The following is a 16,379-nucleotide window of genomic DNA, read 5'->3' as shown; positions in this document are numbered from 1 at the left end:
TCCAGGTCCACCTCTCTGGATTTAGTGGGCGTGGCTTCGCTGCACTGCCAAATGCTCCCCCTCGCTGGATCTAGTGGACAGAGCTTGACGCGCAATCCAGCCTGTTAATGTTAGTGCGAGTTCAACCATGATGGAAGGACATGTTTGTTTTGATGCCCAAGAGGCTGGCATACATAATGTTGACTTATTTTTCTCTAATATTTGTCATGATTATGATTAATTATTTTCAGTATAATCAGTATCGTTTCTGTGACAAATGGCATTACGTAAACACTTAATAAGAACATTGCTCCCACTGTGTGTGTGTTTCTAAAAACTGTTGAAACTTTGTATCTATGCATTATTTTCTCTTTATTACAATGAATAGTTTTGTTGTTTTCCTCACTTTTAAAGCCACTTTTTGAAAAAAGCATCTGCTATATGATTATGTATGTGGGTTATTTGTGAATTAATCTAAATCATCTGATTAATGTATTAAATAAATAATAATAAGACTAGGTTACCTAATCTGTCCCTTTTTTACGTAAATGTGAAACCTGATGTTCTCCAACAGGGTAGTTGTAATTGTTTTGTTATATTGTAAATTTAAATGGAATAATGACTTTAATTTTGGATAGACTCAACCTTCATGTGATAGGCTATGCATTAAGCTATTTTGATGAAATGCAAACAAGCAGTCCAGTAGTATAAAACCAGCCATGTGATTTCCCTCACTAGATGAAAAACAAGATAACAAATGTGTTCTGAGATTAGTGAGGCATCCACTCCAACAACATTTGGGAGAAGATAAATGTAATTTAATAGTCACATACTCCACTCTCCTACAAGTGTTGAGTTGGATTTATTTGCTTATATTAGCCGAAATTAGCAAAATGTTAATCTAACATAAAATTAATCATAAATCTAGATAAAATGTTATAATAAGAAGATATAAAAATAACAAATATATTCCAAGAACACAACACTTTTTTTCCACACAACATTGTAATGGTATAATGTGTGCTCTACACAGTTTATGGCTGCCTTTCAACTGATACTCTGATGGGACCTGATTCAGTACCTGATGAGGGGATTGTTAATAAGCTGGGTGATAAGTAGACAAAATAAGTTGTAGGATAAAACTTGTTAAAAAGTAAATCTGTTCAAATAAATCTGTTAAAAAGTTACACTTCCAAAAGTTAAACAGCCACAAGAAGATAAAATGTATGGTCTTTATTATGAAAGTGCACATGTAAACAGACACAATGAGTTGATGTAGTGTAACCAGTCCATAACAATTCTGTTATTGATCACAACGTTCAACATTGCATTTTTTTTCATGTTGTTCAGTTTTTTCCTAACAAACTAGTCATCAAAACAGACCTCTTCTATTTACACATTATCTGCTCTCTCTCTCTCTCTCTCTCTCTCTCTCATATATATATATATATATATATATAATTTCATTGTTTTTTTCTTTGTTTTTCTGCCTTTTAGACGTTTTCTTGACATCAATCCCGAACGTGGATCAAAAACTAAAAAGGGGAAAGTAACTTTAAAGAAAACTGGCCAAGTTGTCCAAAAAAAAGAACGTCACCGTTTCCTCACTTCTGCGGAAACTTGCTGATTTTAAATGGAATTTTGCTTAGTTCCCGATTAGAGCAGCGTTAATTCATTTCAGCCAATTTGGTCTTTTCTTTTTGAACTCTTTCTAGGTTACTGTAAATTTCTCAAATTGAATTTTTTCACTTTGTTAAAGGTAAGATTACTGCATAATAGGGCTGCCCCCGACTAAAGATATTCCTAGTCGACTAACACTCCTGCATTTTAGCGATTAGTCGAATAATCGTTCATTTATGATATTAATGTATATACAAGGAAAGGTATAGTCCAAGTTGAAGTTTAACACTTCCATATGACAGAAAATGATAAAGCATGATATTAGCGCGTTCAAAATGAAAATGAAGCGCTTAAAACAGAATAGTAAAGCATTTAAAGTATACAGCGCGTGCATGTTATAGGCTAATTATAACATAAAACGGCAATCAGACTGCCTGCGCATTTTAATAATTTATTATAAAAAAAATACAAACTGTAACAGTTACATGTCAGTTTTGAATAAAATAAAATAAAATTCGTTCTTTAAAATAAATTAAATAAACTTATTAGTAACTTAGGCCTAGTACAAGACAAGGCAAAAAAACAAAAACAAATAAATACTGTATCAAAAACGCTGTTTGGTATAAAAAATAAAATACAGTGGAAAATTAATATAATTTTGGTAACACTTTACAATAACAGTACATGAATAAGCATGTACTAATACCTGAATTAATAATTACTTTACTATGTACTAATGATGAGTTAAGACATGTACTAATGAGGAACTAACCTTAACTACGACATGAGTCATATGAATTCATGCATGAATATACCATCTTAACTACACGTTAGTACATGCTTGTTAATTAATGTATTAATTAACATTTTGTGGTAAACTAAATCAAACATGCTCTAGATTAGAAGAAAGATGTAAAATTGCATCTAAAAGGGCACAATGTAAAATTGTTGTTCATAAATTTGACACCAGCAACTGTCACAAACATCAGTGAATGACACTAGATGTCTTGCAATATTTACATTTTACCTTACTGAACACACAATGATGCATTCATCATTAAAAACAATTTAATCTCATTCCGTTTTAAGTGATCCCACTTCTGCCATCAAGAGTGAAATACCTACACTAACATATTCATTAAACAGATGCAATTTTCAAACTTAAAATCAGTGTTAGCATGTATTGACTTATCTAACTCTGGGGGATACGGTGAATAAGCTAAAGTCCCAAAAATGTTCCTTTAAATCTGTTGTTGTGTTTTATGTAAAGTAAAATACAGGTAAACGTAAGCCTCTTGATTTAAGGTGAACTGCTGTTTATGTAGTCATATAGATTCAAATACTCTTATGTGTTGTTGTGCATATGTGTTATTGTTATTATGTATTGTTGGTTAACATGTATGTTACAAGATGTCTGTTATCATCACTTAAACCTGTGAATACTGGCGGGGTGACACTAGGGGGCAGTGGGGAGCCGCGGGGCGTTTCACTTGTTCACATGAAGTAGTCACTAGTGATGGGCGATACCACTTATTTTGTTTTCGATACGATTCCGATACTTTCAAGGCCAGTATCGCCGATACCGATACGATACCTCTAAACTGAATTTTTAAATATAAAAATTTCTTAAATTATTGAATTACTAAGAGTAAAATGAGTAATGATGCATACTTAACATTATATTTGAAAGGCATTTTAACATTCAATATGCCTTAATTGGAACTTATTAGAATATATATATTTTTTTTTTACACATGGTTAAAATATTTACTTGTAGTGGTAACCATGGAAATCTATTAATTTAATCTATTCTATTCATTTTCACAAGGGACTGCCAGTGACAGGCTGTTGCACCTATAAAATGCATTTTATTCTGACAGTGTATGTTATATATTAAAATTAGTTACAAAATAGAACATTAGTATGAACTTTTAACATTAAATTTAAAACATGTTTTTCTGTCTTCTGTTAAGCATTGTTCTGTACGTTTCTCAAAAGCATCAATGGTTTCTTATGATACTTTTGGGAAACGCAGCCCTGAATGCCGGCAGTGTATGAACGCGCTCAGTGATTGATTGGTTCTGACTTGCAGCATTTGCGTGTGTTCAGATGAGCAGGAAAATAGTTCTAAGGTATTTAGCTTGTCGGGCTTTTCTATTTACAACGCAGTAAGCCTACACAGAATATGATAGCATTATAAAATAACAATGAACTAGCCTACATACGATAAAGTTTGCAGTGGCTTCATAAATTAACTGAAAACATAAAAAACCAAAGCACACTCATCTTTTTTCTTCATTTTCTAGAATTAGAGTTTAAGAACCTCGCTGTATTTTTGTGTAATTCATTAAGAGAAAATAGCTACTCCGCCATCTTACTCCGACGAAAGTGACTTGAACGCACCAGCCGTCGTAAACACGACTTCCCACATTGTGCGTACGAACTTCCCAGGAGGACTTAACGCACTACGGTTCTATACAATACGTACTACACAATTATTCACTAACATAGGTTATTCATCCAATTCAATGCATATTGTACGCATTATATTTCTTGTCAAATAAACAAAACAACGGATAAAAAAAAACACTGTAGTATCGATATTTTTATATAAGTATCGATACTTTCGATACTCGACGTCAGTATCGATATATCGATACTTCGTATCGATTCGCCCATCACTAAGTCACACTGCCAACTATATTTCAACGTTGTCTTTGTTGAAATTTGCAGGTAAGAAAAGTGATATGACATCATTACTGGTGTATAAATAAATTCGATGTTTTAGTTTGATGCATTTGTTTCATGGAATTGATAAGAATGACCGCATCGACGCACCCGCGGCTGGAGTGCGGCCTGCTGCTCGGCCGCGCTGGCTGATGTGTTCGCCCGCGCTGCTTGGTCGTATGTTCGCCCACGCTGACTGGATGTCTGCGGCCGCGCTGTCGGATGTCGTGCTGGAGATCGCGGCTTTACAAAGTTTAAATGAGATTAATTCCGTCTCAGTGCACTCCATGGTTTAGTAAAGACAGTTTACAGTTATAACGTTAAATTGCTCATTAAAGTGCTTGAATGTTAATCAAGCTTTATAAGCTTAGTAACTGTTAGGCTACTGAAATGTTAATGTCAGTAATGTTTCATTTGGTGAAATACACGGTTTAAATTTTCTGTGACCATACTGTATAACAGATAAATGTGTAATGAGTTTATGAAAAGAGAGTTTTTCACTTGTTCACATGAAGAAGTCACACTAAACTGTTTCAACACTGTGATAGAGAAACTAACTGATTCTCTTTGTTGAAATTTGCAGATCTTACAGTGTGCGACAGCAATAAAAAGTTTATGTGCCACCAGAAAACAGCCTCTTGTGTGTGCAACATTTAAAATAGCTTGATGTAAGGTGAACTGCTGTTTAAAAGACTGTTAAATAAAGTGCATTTTACCTTTTGAAATTCTGAAGTTTTTTTTTTTACATGCTGGTAAATACATATTCATGTTAAAGTTACCATTTTCTTGGATATACTGGTGCAAACTAAGAATCACCTTCCTTGATGTTATTTGGTATTGTAGATAATAACTTATGACTGCTTGATTGTACGTATTATTACTAACTCATCATTAATTACTTATAAAGTAACATGAATACATGACTTGTTAATGTATCATTGTCATTTCTTGTCTTGGCCCTCCAAGAGTACATCTTTAAAAAGTTATCAATTACACATGTTCTATACATATTCAGCTCTTCTAAATCAGGTTGTAAAGGTTTGTAAAGAAGTGGAAGAGCAGAGGTGCTGTGCCCGCATTTGGATGGAGAAGGAACTGACCGGTAGGAAAGTGGACATATTTTGAAGGGCCAATAGTGGCCCAAAAGAAGAGCAAGAACACAAGACTAACATCCGACTGCATAAAGACAGTAAACCAATCCACGAAATAACCATCATCTGTGCTAACACTAATTTTAAGTTTGAAAATTGCATCTGTTTAATGAATATGTTAGTGTAGGTATTTCACTCTTGATGGCAGCAGTGGAATCACTTAAAACGGAATGAGATTAAATTGTTTTTAATGATGAATGCATCATTGTGTGTTCAGTAAGGTAAAATGTAAATATTGCAAGACATCTAGTGTCATGATGCTTGTGACAGTTGCTGGTGTCAAATTTAATTTAATACATCTTTCTTCTAATCTAGAGCATGTTTGATTTAGTTTACCACGAAATGTTAATTAATACATTAATTAACAAGCATGTACTAACGTGTAGTTAAGATGGTATATTCATGCATGAATTCATATGACTCATGTCGTAGTTAAGGTTAGCCCCTTATTAGTACATGTCTTAACTCATCATTAGTACATAGTAAAGTAATTATTAATTCAGGTATTAGTACATGCTTATTCATGTACTGTTATTGTAAAGTGTTACCATAATTTTTATATTGTTCAAAAGGAAAATTAACAAAACCGAACAATTTAATAAATGTACGGCACATCGCACAACGCCAAAACTTAGAATAAAAAAAGAAGGCGGCAAACAAATCAACAGCCTAAGTATTTGATTAAATTGTTTAGAACAACTAGGCTATATTTAAGACAAAATGTGGAACAAATAGGCTAATTTAAAGAACACTAATACAAATCAAAAATATCAGAGCAAAGCCGCAAACTGCCATTAAGACGACGGATGAGTTAACTGAAACAACAAATTGCAAACATCAGACTAATTTTTCTTACAGAATAAAAAACAACTTCTGCATTAGGCTATATAAAAACGAATAAATAAAAATAGTATTTATTTAATTTTGTACAGCCTTATACCCGTTATAAAATAAAACACCCGTTGTTGTTTTTATTTTATAGCCTAACGGATAGCAAACAGAAACACTACAAAAAGAAAATTAAGCATTCTTACCTAAGCTTTCAATTCGATTTTATTTTTTTCATATTATGTGAGAGGAACACCAGCTTGTCCACATTGTTGGGAAGAAGGGAGCTTCTCGACTTGTTCACAATGAAGCCGGCCTTTGAAAAGATGCGCTCTGATGGAGTGGATGTGGAAGCGATACAGTGGAGGCGTTTAGCTGCTTTAGCGAGCTTTGGATATCGATGTAAAACAATTTGCCACCTATCCAATGGTCCCGAATCAACCTTTGTTTTATTTGCCAAGTACATTTTTAGTTCATCTCCTCTGCATGCTCCTCCTCATCAATGGGCATCAGCATGGATATCTCGGCCTGCGTTTCCTTTTTCGGTTCGGGCTCACCCTCCTGCAGGGCTAAAGCCTTGTTTATACTCGACGCGTCCTCACGAGCGCGAGTCTCCGCTGACTGCGCGCGCGCCTCTCCAAACGGTCGAGGAAAATTATACTTGACGCGCTCGCCGTTGTACTATTCGTTGAAACTACAGGGGGCGACTCGAGTAATTGTCCTCTCTAAACCATCAGGAATCGGTGAGAAGAATAAATATAAACACGTGACAATGTTTATTTTAGTTACCACCATAGATCTCGTTGATCTCTCGTTGCTTTGATGTCATGTCATACACTGACTGCGCATTGTGCCCCTGATTGCGTAATTTTTTCACGTGATTTTTTTTTTTTTTTTTGCACTAACCGACTAATGAAAATGTATTCGACCAAAGCCCTCTTCATATCGACTAACATTTAGTCGACTATTTGGGGGCAGCCCTACTGCATAATTAAGTGCTAAGTGTTAAAGGAGAACTCCGGTCAATTTTAACATTGAGCTCAATTTTTAGTAAATTTGGAGTGCTGTCAATACAGAGAACAACGACAAAAACCGGTGTTGCCTACACCGTGTTATCCTCTTTTTAAATTTTGCACCCTATTGACTTGAATGGGGTCTAATTTTAAACCTGCTTTTATTTCTCTTATCATCCTTGATGTGTCATACAAGTCATGTTGAGTGATTCCTTCAGAGTGAACACGAGTGAATCTGACTGCAGTAGATGTGAAAGATATGAATAAAAATGATGTTATATCAGCCAGCACACATACCTGTATTTACTTCCTGTTTTCGGTCGAAGTCCAAAGTAGTCAATTGTCGAGTTCACGCGCGTGATCATAGGTAACTAAACCTATGCGCGTGAACTCGACAATCGACTACTGTGGACTTCGACCGAAAACAGGAACTAAATACAGATATGTGCGCTGGCTGATATAATATAATTTTTATTCATATCTTTCACATCAGTCACTGCAGTCAGATTCACTCGTGTTCACTCTGAAGGAATCACTCAACATGGCTGGGCACTTGTATGACACATCAAGGATGATAAGAGAAATAAAAGCAGGTTTAAAATTAGACCCCATTCAAGTCAATATAGGGTGCACATTTTAAAAAGAGGATAACACTGAGTAGGCAACACCGATTTTTGTCGTTGTTCTCTGTATTGACAGCACTCCAAATTTACTAAAAATTGAGCTCAATGTTAAAATTGACCGGAGTTCTCCTTTAACTTGTTGTTACAATCACATTTGACATGTTTAAAAAAAATATACAGGTAGCATTTCAGCAAATATGTGAATATAAGGCAATTGTCTTTGCTTTTAACCTATATTAAGTGCTTAGTGTTAAAATTACATTTTACATGTTTGAAAAAAAATTACAGGTGGCATTATAGCAAATATGTGAATATAAGGCAAATTTCTTTGCTTTTAACCTGCATTAAGTTTTACCTTGTTGTTAAAATTACATTTTACATGTTAAAAAAAATAAAATAATAATAATACAGGTGGCATTTCAGAAAATATGTTCACATAAGGCAATTTTCTTTGCTTGTAACCTAAATAAATGTTTTAAAACCCAGAGAATGTTGGTTTCAATTTTCTAGTGTCTCTACTCTTATGCAACTTTAAAGTATAATATTTTTAATTATGTAATAATTAATGCAGTATTCCCTGTAAACATATAATTTATTGCTGTACTGTATAATTACAGTACTGTATAATACTGTAAAATACTGTACAATTGTGGTATATACTGTATTTTGTAATTACGGTGCAGTTCTGTAAAAATACAGTATGTGGCTGGCAACCCAGCTGCCAGTATTTTACTGTAAATTTACAGTACAATGTTTTACAGTACAATACTGTAAACAACATTTACAGTACTAGTTCTGTAAAAATACAGTATGTGGCTGGCAACCCAGCTGTCAGTATTTTACTGTAAATTTACAGTGAAAAGTTTTACAGTGAACATAAAATAATAAATATTATGCATATATTTCAAGAACACACTTCACATAAAATTGTAATGGTATTTTACAAAACTCAATCAATATTTATTACATTATAGTACCCCTCTGGTAGATTCACAAGTGAGGGTTGTGTAAACAAGACACACGGATATGTCTCGTACTTCCTGCAAGAAAACTTTATGTCCTCTACTCTTTGAAAAGTGAAAAGGAAGGGAGCCCAAATTTCTTCTTCACACCCTTCACCTTCATAACGCGCAGAGTTTACAAACAAGTCCCGCATTGTGATAGCCAACAAGGAATCATCCTTCTTCATCCTTAAGATCTTTGGCAGATCAATCTTCCCAGTAAAGTGGTGTTGGTTCTCCTCCACCCACTCACAGGCCAGATCTGAATGTTTCTCCTCACTGCTGAGTCTTGTGTGCAATATAAGAATTCCAATAATAATGTAATTAATGAAGTGCTGCTCATAAACACTTTTATGAAAGAGGAAAGGTAAATACATAAATAAACAAATCACGCAATACATAAAGATTCCCTCTACATACATAGATATCTGGTGTTGGGGTTCCACTATCTGGTGTTCCACCGACTCAGAGTGACTTCCATGTCATCTGGATTTGGTGGTATTTGTTCCGGGGTGACTGGTTGTGGGACTTGACTGTGGGAAGTGACAAACATCAGAATGTTTTTAGCCATATACTGCTTTATTTTTTTCTGTAAATGCACAGTATGGAGGTTTTAATCAAAAGTATAGTTATCAATATCATACCGGAAATGTTATCAATATCAAGACAGAGGAAATGTCTGAATTAACTGATAGCACCACCACTTCCTGATTATAGGTATGTCAAACTGGTAAAAGATAGCAATTGAAAATCTTAGTCGTTTTTTTGAAATTGTGTTGATGGTGTTCACACAATCCTTTTTGCTTTACAAATAACCATAAATGGATGCAAATCACCACAGCAAAATCAAATGGCTTTGAGAACATAACATAGAGTGCATTCTAAAAAACAAAACTATAAACAAATGCGGTGTTTAGCACACAGACACAGCTGTACAGTAAATATATCAACTCCTCCTAGCTGAAGAGGGGCACCCTGTTAATTATAGACAATATACAATTAGACCATTGTAGGATTGAAAATAATCCAAGATATCTGAAATTAACAAAGACATCTGCTTTACTGTTTTTCACCCCCTCTTTCCCCAATGACCATTTGGAGTCCCTAAAGGCATCGAGGTGCTGATAGTGAACAAGGCCTGTAGGCCTAAGATCTGTGTACTTTGGGGGTATGAAATTGTCACACCTTTAGTACAATGGGGGAAGTTGTAATTATCTGATTGGTCAGTTTTGAATGTCTCACATTTGGGTTTTAATCACATGGTCACGGAAGGGATAAAAGGAAGATTGAAATGTTTGCTCTGCCCTTTTCAGATCTCCTCTTTGGTGCTCTGGCTCTCTCCTCTCTCCTCTCTCTCTCTCTCTCTCTCTCTCTCTCTCTCTCTCTCTCAGGTAACATTTTACATATATGCTGGGTACAATTAATGGTATACATTTTTATAATCTCATGCATCTATTTTGTAACTATTTTAAGTGTAACCATAACCATATTTTGTCATTAAACCTTTCTAATTACAAATAATGTGCTAACTAGTTTTGATTTGGTATTGACTTTGAAGTGCAACCTATTGCAAAACAATATTGTCACTCTCTATAGAAACGCTCTCCCACATATTAAGCTATTGTAACTGCGCTTATTTCCGTCGTTGGTATAAGTAGCAGTACAGTTTTCTACCATCTTGCTGATAAATTTTCTTTAGTCATTCGGCAGTCTTGCAGCCTGAACCCCTGCAGGAAATCCACCCTTCCACCATACACAATAAATACAGTATCGGTCACATCCGGTGATTGTTTATTGTTTTGTTTAAGTAAAGTCTTTGTTTATTTATAGTTTTGTTAAAAACATGCACTTTACTCAATTCACCCTCAATGGGTTATTTGTGACAACTGTGTAGGCTACTGCACTCTTTCTTAATACTCCACTACAGAAATTAAGATTACAAGCAAAGAAGTTAAAAAGCTGCACCTCCAAATCTGTCAGTACAGACATGTTCCAATGGCCGGGAGAAATGTGATTTGCCAGTTTTCTAAAGTAATACAGCAATAAAAAATATTATGTAAACGGGCAGTCATATGTAAATAAAGACAGTTTATCATAGCCAATTGCAATAAAAACAGAGCCTCATGCCAGTGGTTTGGTTTTACTATGACTGAATTATAATTATATAGCCTAATACTGAAAACCATAATTGGCTAAAACATAAAACAATGAGCTCAAACAGATCCACCATACATGATCTCATAATGCACGACACAGTTCATTTTTATGCAATGCTAGGAAGAAATACTATGACATGCAAAAACAGAAATGTTCAACAAACATGTTTTTCACACACAGTATAATTTAAATAATTCACATACCTTCTTGTTGCACTGCATTTCGCATGTGTAGCTACAGTACATGATTTCTGAGCTCGTGTAAATGGTTATACACCGATTTACAGTATGCACTATGCACAGACTACTGATGGCTGAAACACCCTCCACGCAGTTGCGCATGTCTGTGAAATATTCACGTATGCTCCACCCACGGAAACAGAAAATATTAGAAACAGAAAATCTACACGGGTTAACACAGGTAAATGCGATGGCACCCGTTGACATCCAGAAACAAACAGGCGCTGTCATACACTGCCTCTTACAAGATCTTGATATGGTGGAGCATGATGGTCCTGGAGATGGTAAGTGTTCGTTCTCACTCTAAATATTATTCGAGTCATTCTATAAAAAGGGTAGCTATTTCCCTTATGAAAGTGAAAACAATGGCTTGCTAACCCAATAGCTGACATCTTTGTATGTTCGAAACACATCGATACAAAACCAGTCATCTGGTTGTGTTAACCGCTAACGATATTAAAAATATGGGATGAATATATAGTACCAAAATGATTAACATGTATCAATGAACTTGATACATGTTGCAGAAATGTTTAATCCATGCCTTTCAACTTGCTTGTGCAAAATTCAAAATTGAATATATGTGTAGCAATTTGTAGCTACAAATAGAGACATTTTTTAGAATACAAATGTTTTCTTTTGTATTAGTTTATCATAATTTTGCGCATGCAACAAAGTGCATGTGTGGATCAGGTGACACGCGTGCATCCATTGACGTCTTTTCTGAGTCGATCTCATTTGATTCATTTGGATTTTGAGACTTTCTTTTCGCTGTTTTTAAGCATTTCACAATCCACACACAAACAATTACAAATAAATAGGCCTGGTTCTAATTAATAATGTGCGCACAACTACCATCTATTTGACAAATTCACAAATTTGTGCGTCGCTACATTTAAACTAATGCAATACAACTTATTTATTTATTTGACATTTGACATTTTATTTATTGAAGAGGAATAACCCCTTGAGATGAACCATCTCGTTTTCGAGGGGGTCCTCAATTCCAAGTACAGAAATTAGCATTGACCTTACAGCAGCAGTCAAATAAAACAAAAGACAACAAAAACTTACTTTTCAATAATAGTAAGTAGGCTACAGAAATATATAATACATAACTCATACAAACAAGACATTCACTCATACAAGACTCTCCAAAGGTTGCTCACTCATCCCTCAACAGAGTTAACATGTAGTATGTAGTGTAAAGTGTAAAAGTGTAAAGGATTAATGCACCATGCTTAAAATAGGTTTAATTTAATTCTGTTTCAGGGTATCAACTCTATCAGTGGTAACCACTGTAGAGCAGTAGTGCAGTAGTGACCACCAATAATAATAATGCTCCAACCTCTGTCCTGACCTGTGCCCTCAAACCAGTACAGAGAGAAATAAATAAATAAATAGAAAATAGATTTGGTTATTGTGTCGCAAGTTATAAAATGAGCTAAATGGAATTAGATATTGTTTTAAATAGGAAGGATAGTCTATATAAATACATTTATAAATAAATTGTAACCAATGAAAACATCTTCTATCTGGTAGGGTCAGCAAGGACAGTTGATGGTACATTTCACAATGGTGTGACTGTGTTCTGACAGTGGTCTTACTGCATTGACGTTAAGCTTTTTCGTAATAATATAGGCTCTATGGGAGAAAAACTATATAGCCTACAGACAAGAGCCTATATGAACGCGCCGTGCAACGTTTCACGGTAATGGCATTTTATTCCAACTGCTGTGACATCATCAGGTCATATGACCAGCAATTAAATAGATTTCAGGATTTTTTTTTTAACAAAATCAACGTGTAAGATATGTTTGTTATTATTCTAACTCATTCTTCCCACTGGTCGCACTGGTGTGACTAACTTTCTCTGTTGGCCGCACCAGAACATGATTTGACACTTTTTTTTCTTTTCTTTTTCTTTTTTAATCAATGCATGCATGCTGATGAACAGTTGTCTTAATTTGCATACCCTAGTTTTGCACTGATGTAAAAAACAGTGACATGAGACCTCATTTTGCAAAATGTTTTAATCTTATTACTATCAAATGAAGACCATGAAAAAACTAAAAAATATAATTAAAAAACACCATGTATGTTTTTATACATGTGTCTACATAATGCCTTTTCTTTTTCCTTTGCTCACTCAGTTCCTCCCTATCCACACCTGTGCTCTCGTCATTAGTTGACAAGACGAGACTTCACCATTTTGGTGTCCACATCAAATAAAATTGACAAAAGTAATTTTATATGACATAAAAACCATGTTAAATGCAAGTAACAAGGGGGGGGGGGGGGGGGGGGGTGTATCTGCCTATATAAGCAGCTCGTCTTGCCATAGGTTTCAGATTTATTCTCCTTCAGCGACGACCTTCTATGGGATCAAATTCCCGCCAAATATATAGCGGTCACGTATAAAAAAATAATAAGCGTGAATCAAAAATTTTAAAACACATGTAAAAATATATTGCATAAACTGAAAAAAAAAAAAGCAAAATGATCAGAATAGCAAACAACGTGGTCACAGATCAAAATATAATAAGCGTGAATCAAGAAATAACAAGCATGAATAAAAACTTTAAACACATTAAAAGTTATTTTGCACAAAACTTAAACTTATGATCATGCTTTCTTAAAAAGTATGTTTTCCTTGGTTTTATTACTGTGTACTTTTTGCTTTCTTGCATTTTCTGCTCATATTTTACTCTTTTGTATGCTTGTGCTGTTTTTCTCTTCGCTCTTCTTTCTATGTTCTGCGCTTGCTTTCCCAAATGTTGCAGTTCAAGTTTCATGTAAATTAGGGCGGGCTTAAGCGTCACCATTGGTCCACTAGTTCTAGATTGACAGCTACTCCTCTAGCCAATCAATCGAAGAGGGGAGTTGACGTCACACCAATGCGACTCGTGGCTACTGATGCTTACTTGTTATACAGGAGAAGACGACCAGCATCAACTCAGTTGGCAAAAAAATTTCCGTGGCAGGACACCTTTAAACTGCATGTGTGCCTGCAACTCAACCTGTTGCCGGGATATACGTATACCTGGCTATATGGTATTGTTAACTTCATCATCCTAACGACGACCTTTTACAGTTATGCCTGTCTGATGATCCATCATTCACCTCTAATGCACTGGACCTGGCACCGCGAGTGTCGATCTTTTCCGAGCAGTAACTTGCCACCATCTACTGGCCGTTTTACTTTCATAATCAATCAATAACAAGTATGGGTAATGTCGGTCCTGGGTGCAGAGTTTAGCTCCTCCAACCCTAATCAAACACACCTGAACCAGCTAATCATCATCTGTAGGATATTTAAGACAGGTGAGGTTTTTAATCTAAAATTAGTCTTTAATTTAAAAATACTTGAGCGTGTTGTTGCCTCTCAACTTCGTAACCATCTCACAACCAATAACCTCTTTGAACCCCTTCAGTCAGGTTTTCGTAAATTTCACAGCACGGAAACAGCGTTGGTCAAAGTAACCAATGACTTGTTAATGGCCTCGGATTCTGGTTCTACCTCACTTCTCATTCTTCTTGACCTTAAAGCTGCCTTCGATACTGTGGATCACGGTCTATTACTTTCCCTAAAAACTGCTTTTGGTGTATCTGATACAGTTCTGGACTGGTTTAAATCCTATTTTACTGACCGTACCCATTTTGTCTCGATGGGTGGCTTTAGGTCTGATACTTGCTCGGTGCTCACTGGTGTTCCTCAGGGATCAGTTCTGGGTCCACTGCTTTTTAACATCTATCTATCTCCTCTTGGACATCTGTTGCAATCGCTCGGTCTTAATTACCATTTGTATGCAGACGACACTCAAATATACATCCACTCTAAACTTGGCGAAGATATTGATGCTTGTTATCTTTCTGGCTGTATTTCTGAGATTAAGGCATGGTTGAATAATAACTTCCTTTGCTTGAATAGTGGGAAAACTGAGGTTATGCTTATAGGTTCCCGTCATCAAATTCGCAAAGCCGCTCAACTATCCATGTCTGTTGATGGCGCTGATTTAGAGATCCTGAGTAAGATGAGGAACCTTGGTGTAATTTTTGACTCTTGCCTCACTTTTGATAATTTTGTACAGAGTACTGTGAAGGCATCTTTTTTCCACCTTAGAAATATAGCCAGATTGCGTCCTATCTTAAATTTAACTGTTGCTGAAAAACTGATTAATTATTTTGTGGTCACAAGACTGGATTATTGTAATGCAGTTCTAGCTGGAGTTTCCAAATCCTCAATTAACAAATTGCAATATGTCCAGAACTCGGCAGCCCGGATTCTGACGGGAACCGGAAAAATCGAGCATATTACTCTTGTCTTGAAATCTTTACACTGGCTACCGGTTAAGTACCGTTTTGACTTTAAGATCATGATGTTAACTTATAAGGCATTACATGGCTTAGCACCGCAATATTTGTCTGGTTTACTGAGCAGCTACACTCCAACACGCAGACTGCGATCTTCACAGTGTCATTTATTAACTGTTCCACAAACGCACCTAAAATCTATGGGTGACAGGGCTTTTTCTGTTTACGCTCCAAACCTTTGGAACTCTTTACCGCGTGAACTCAGGGAAGCACAGACTTTGGGTATTTTTAAAGTTCTTCTCAAAACTTATTTTTTTAAACATGCATTTAATTGCTGATGCCTTTTTCGTTTGGTGTATCGCAGTTTTTATTATTAACTTCGCAGTTGATGCTTTTATCAATTTCTGCTTTATGCATCTTTGGTGGATTGTGATTTTATGTTAAGTGCTTTGAGAAGCCACTTTTAAAGGCGCTTTATAAAATAAAGCTTATTATTATTATTAATCGGAGTTGACGCTAAACTCTGCAGGACAGCGGCACTCTAGAAACAACGTTACCTATCGCTGATGGAGATGTAGCTGGATTCAAATTTTAAGCTATATTTAAAACATTAATCCTAAAGTAATATGCAATTATGTAGCTATGTAAGTAAACACAATACGTTTGTAATAAATCACTGTATTAAATTCAACTGGTTTCTGTATATCTTCTCTGTAACACAATCATT

At 35.4% G+C, this 16,379-nt stretch overlaps 2 protein-coding genes and 2 long non-coding RNA genes across 6 annotated transcripts in view; 3 read left to right on the top strand and 1 right to left on the bottom strand.

Annotated features, from left to right (window-relative positions):
- The window catches only part of LOC306990928 (uncharacterized protein), a 370,388-nt gene that overhangs the window by 176,717 nt on the left and 177,292 nt on the right, over nucleotides 1-16,379 (top strand). The window lies entirely within an intron of this gene.
- Nucleotides 4,284-5,051, top strand: LOC306990793. The gene is made up of 2 exons (XR_013795938.1): nucleotides 4,284-4,332; nucleotides 4,419-5,051. It is a non-coding gene; the product is annotated as an uncharacterized lncRNA (long non-coding RNA).
- Nucleotides 8,625-11,424, bottom strand: LOC306990929. 2 transcript variants are annotated; one of them, XR_013795980.1, is made up of 4 exons: nucleotides 11,303-11,406; nucleotides 10,908-10,968; nucleotides 9,363-9,475; nucleotides 8,625-9,230 (listed from the first exon to the last, which is right to left on the bottom strand). It is a non-coding gene; the product is annotated as an uncharacterized lncRNA (long non-coding RNA). The 2 variants fall into 2 exon arrangements; XR_013795979.1 differs by lacking the exon at nucleotides 10,908-10,968 and having other exon boundaries at nucleotides 8,631-9,230; nucleotides 11,303-11,424.
- The window catches only part of LOC306990927 (bcl-2-like protein 15), a gene marked incomplete at its 5' end in the record, with an annotated part of 38,744 nt that continues 33,728 nt past the window's right edge, over nucleotides 11,364-16,379 (top strand). For both annotated transcript variants that reach the window (XM_079598274.1, XM_079598273.1), the window contains one exon: nucleotides 11,364-11,622. In XM_079598274.1, coding sequence (XP_079454400.1) covers nucleotides 11,364-11,622 — 259 coding nt within the window. The remainder of the gene's footprint in view (nucleotides 11,623-16,379) is intronic.

This window comes from Phoxinus phoxinus (genome assembly GCF_949152265.1).
Source record: "Phoxinus phoxinus genome assembly, chromosome: 22".
Classification (NCBI taxonomy): domain Eukaryota; kingdom Metazoa; phylum Chordata; class Actinopteri; order Cypriniformes; family Leuciscidae; genus Phoxinus; species Phoxinus phoxinus.
Note: the sequence above shows the minus strand (reverse complement) of the source record. Positions and strands in the feature narration are given on the sequence as shown.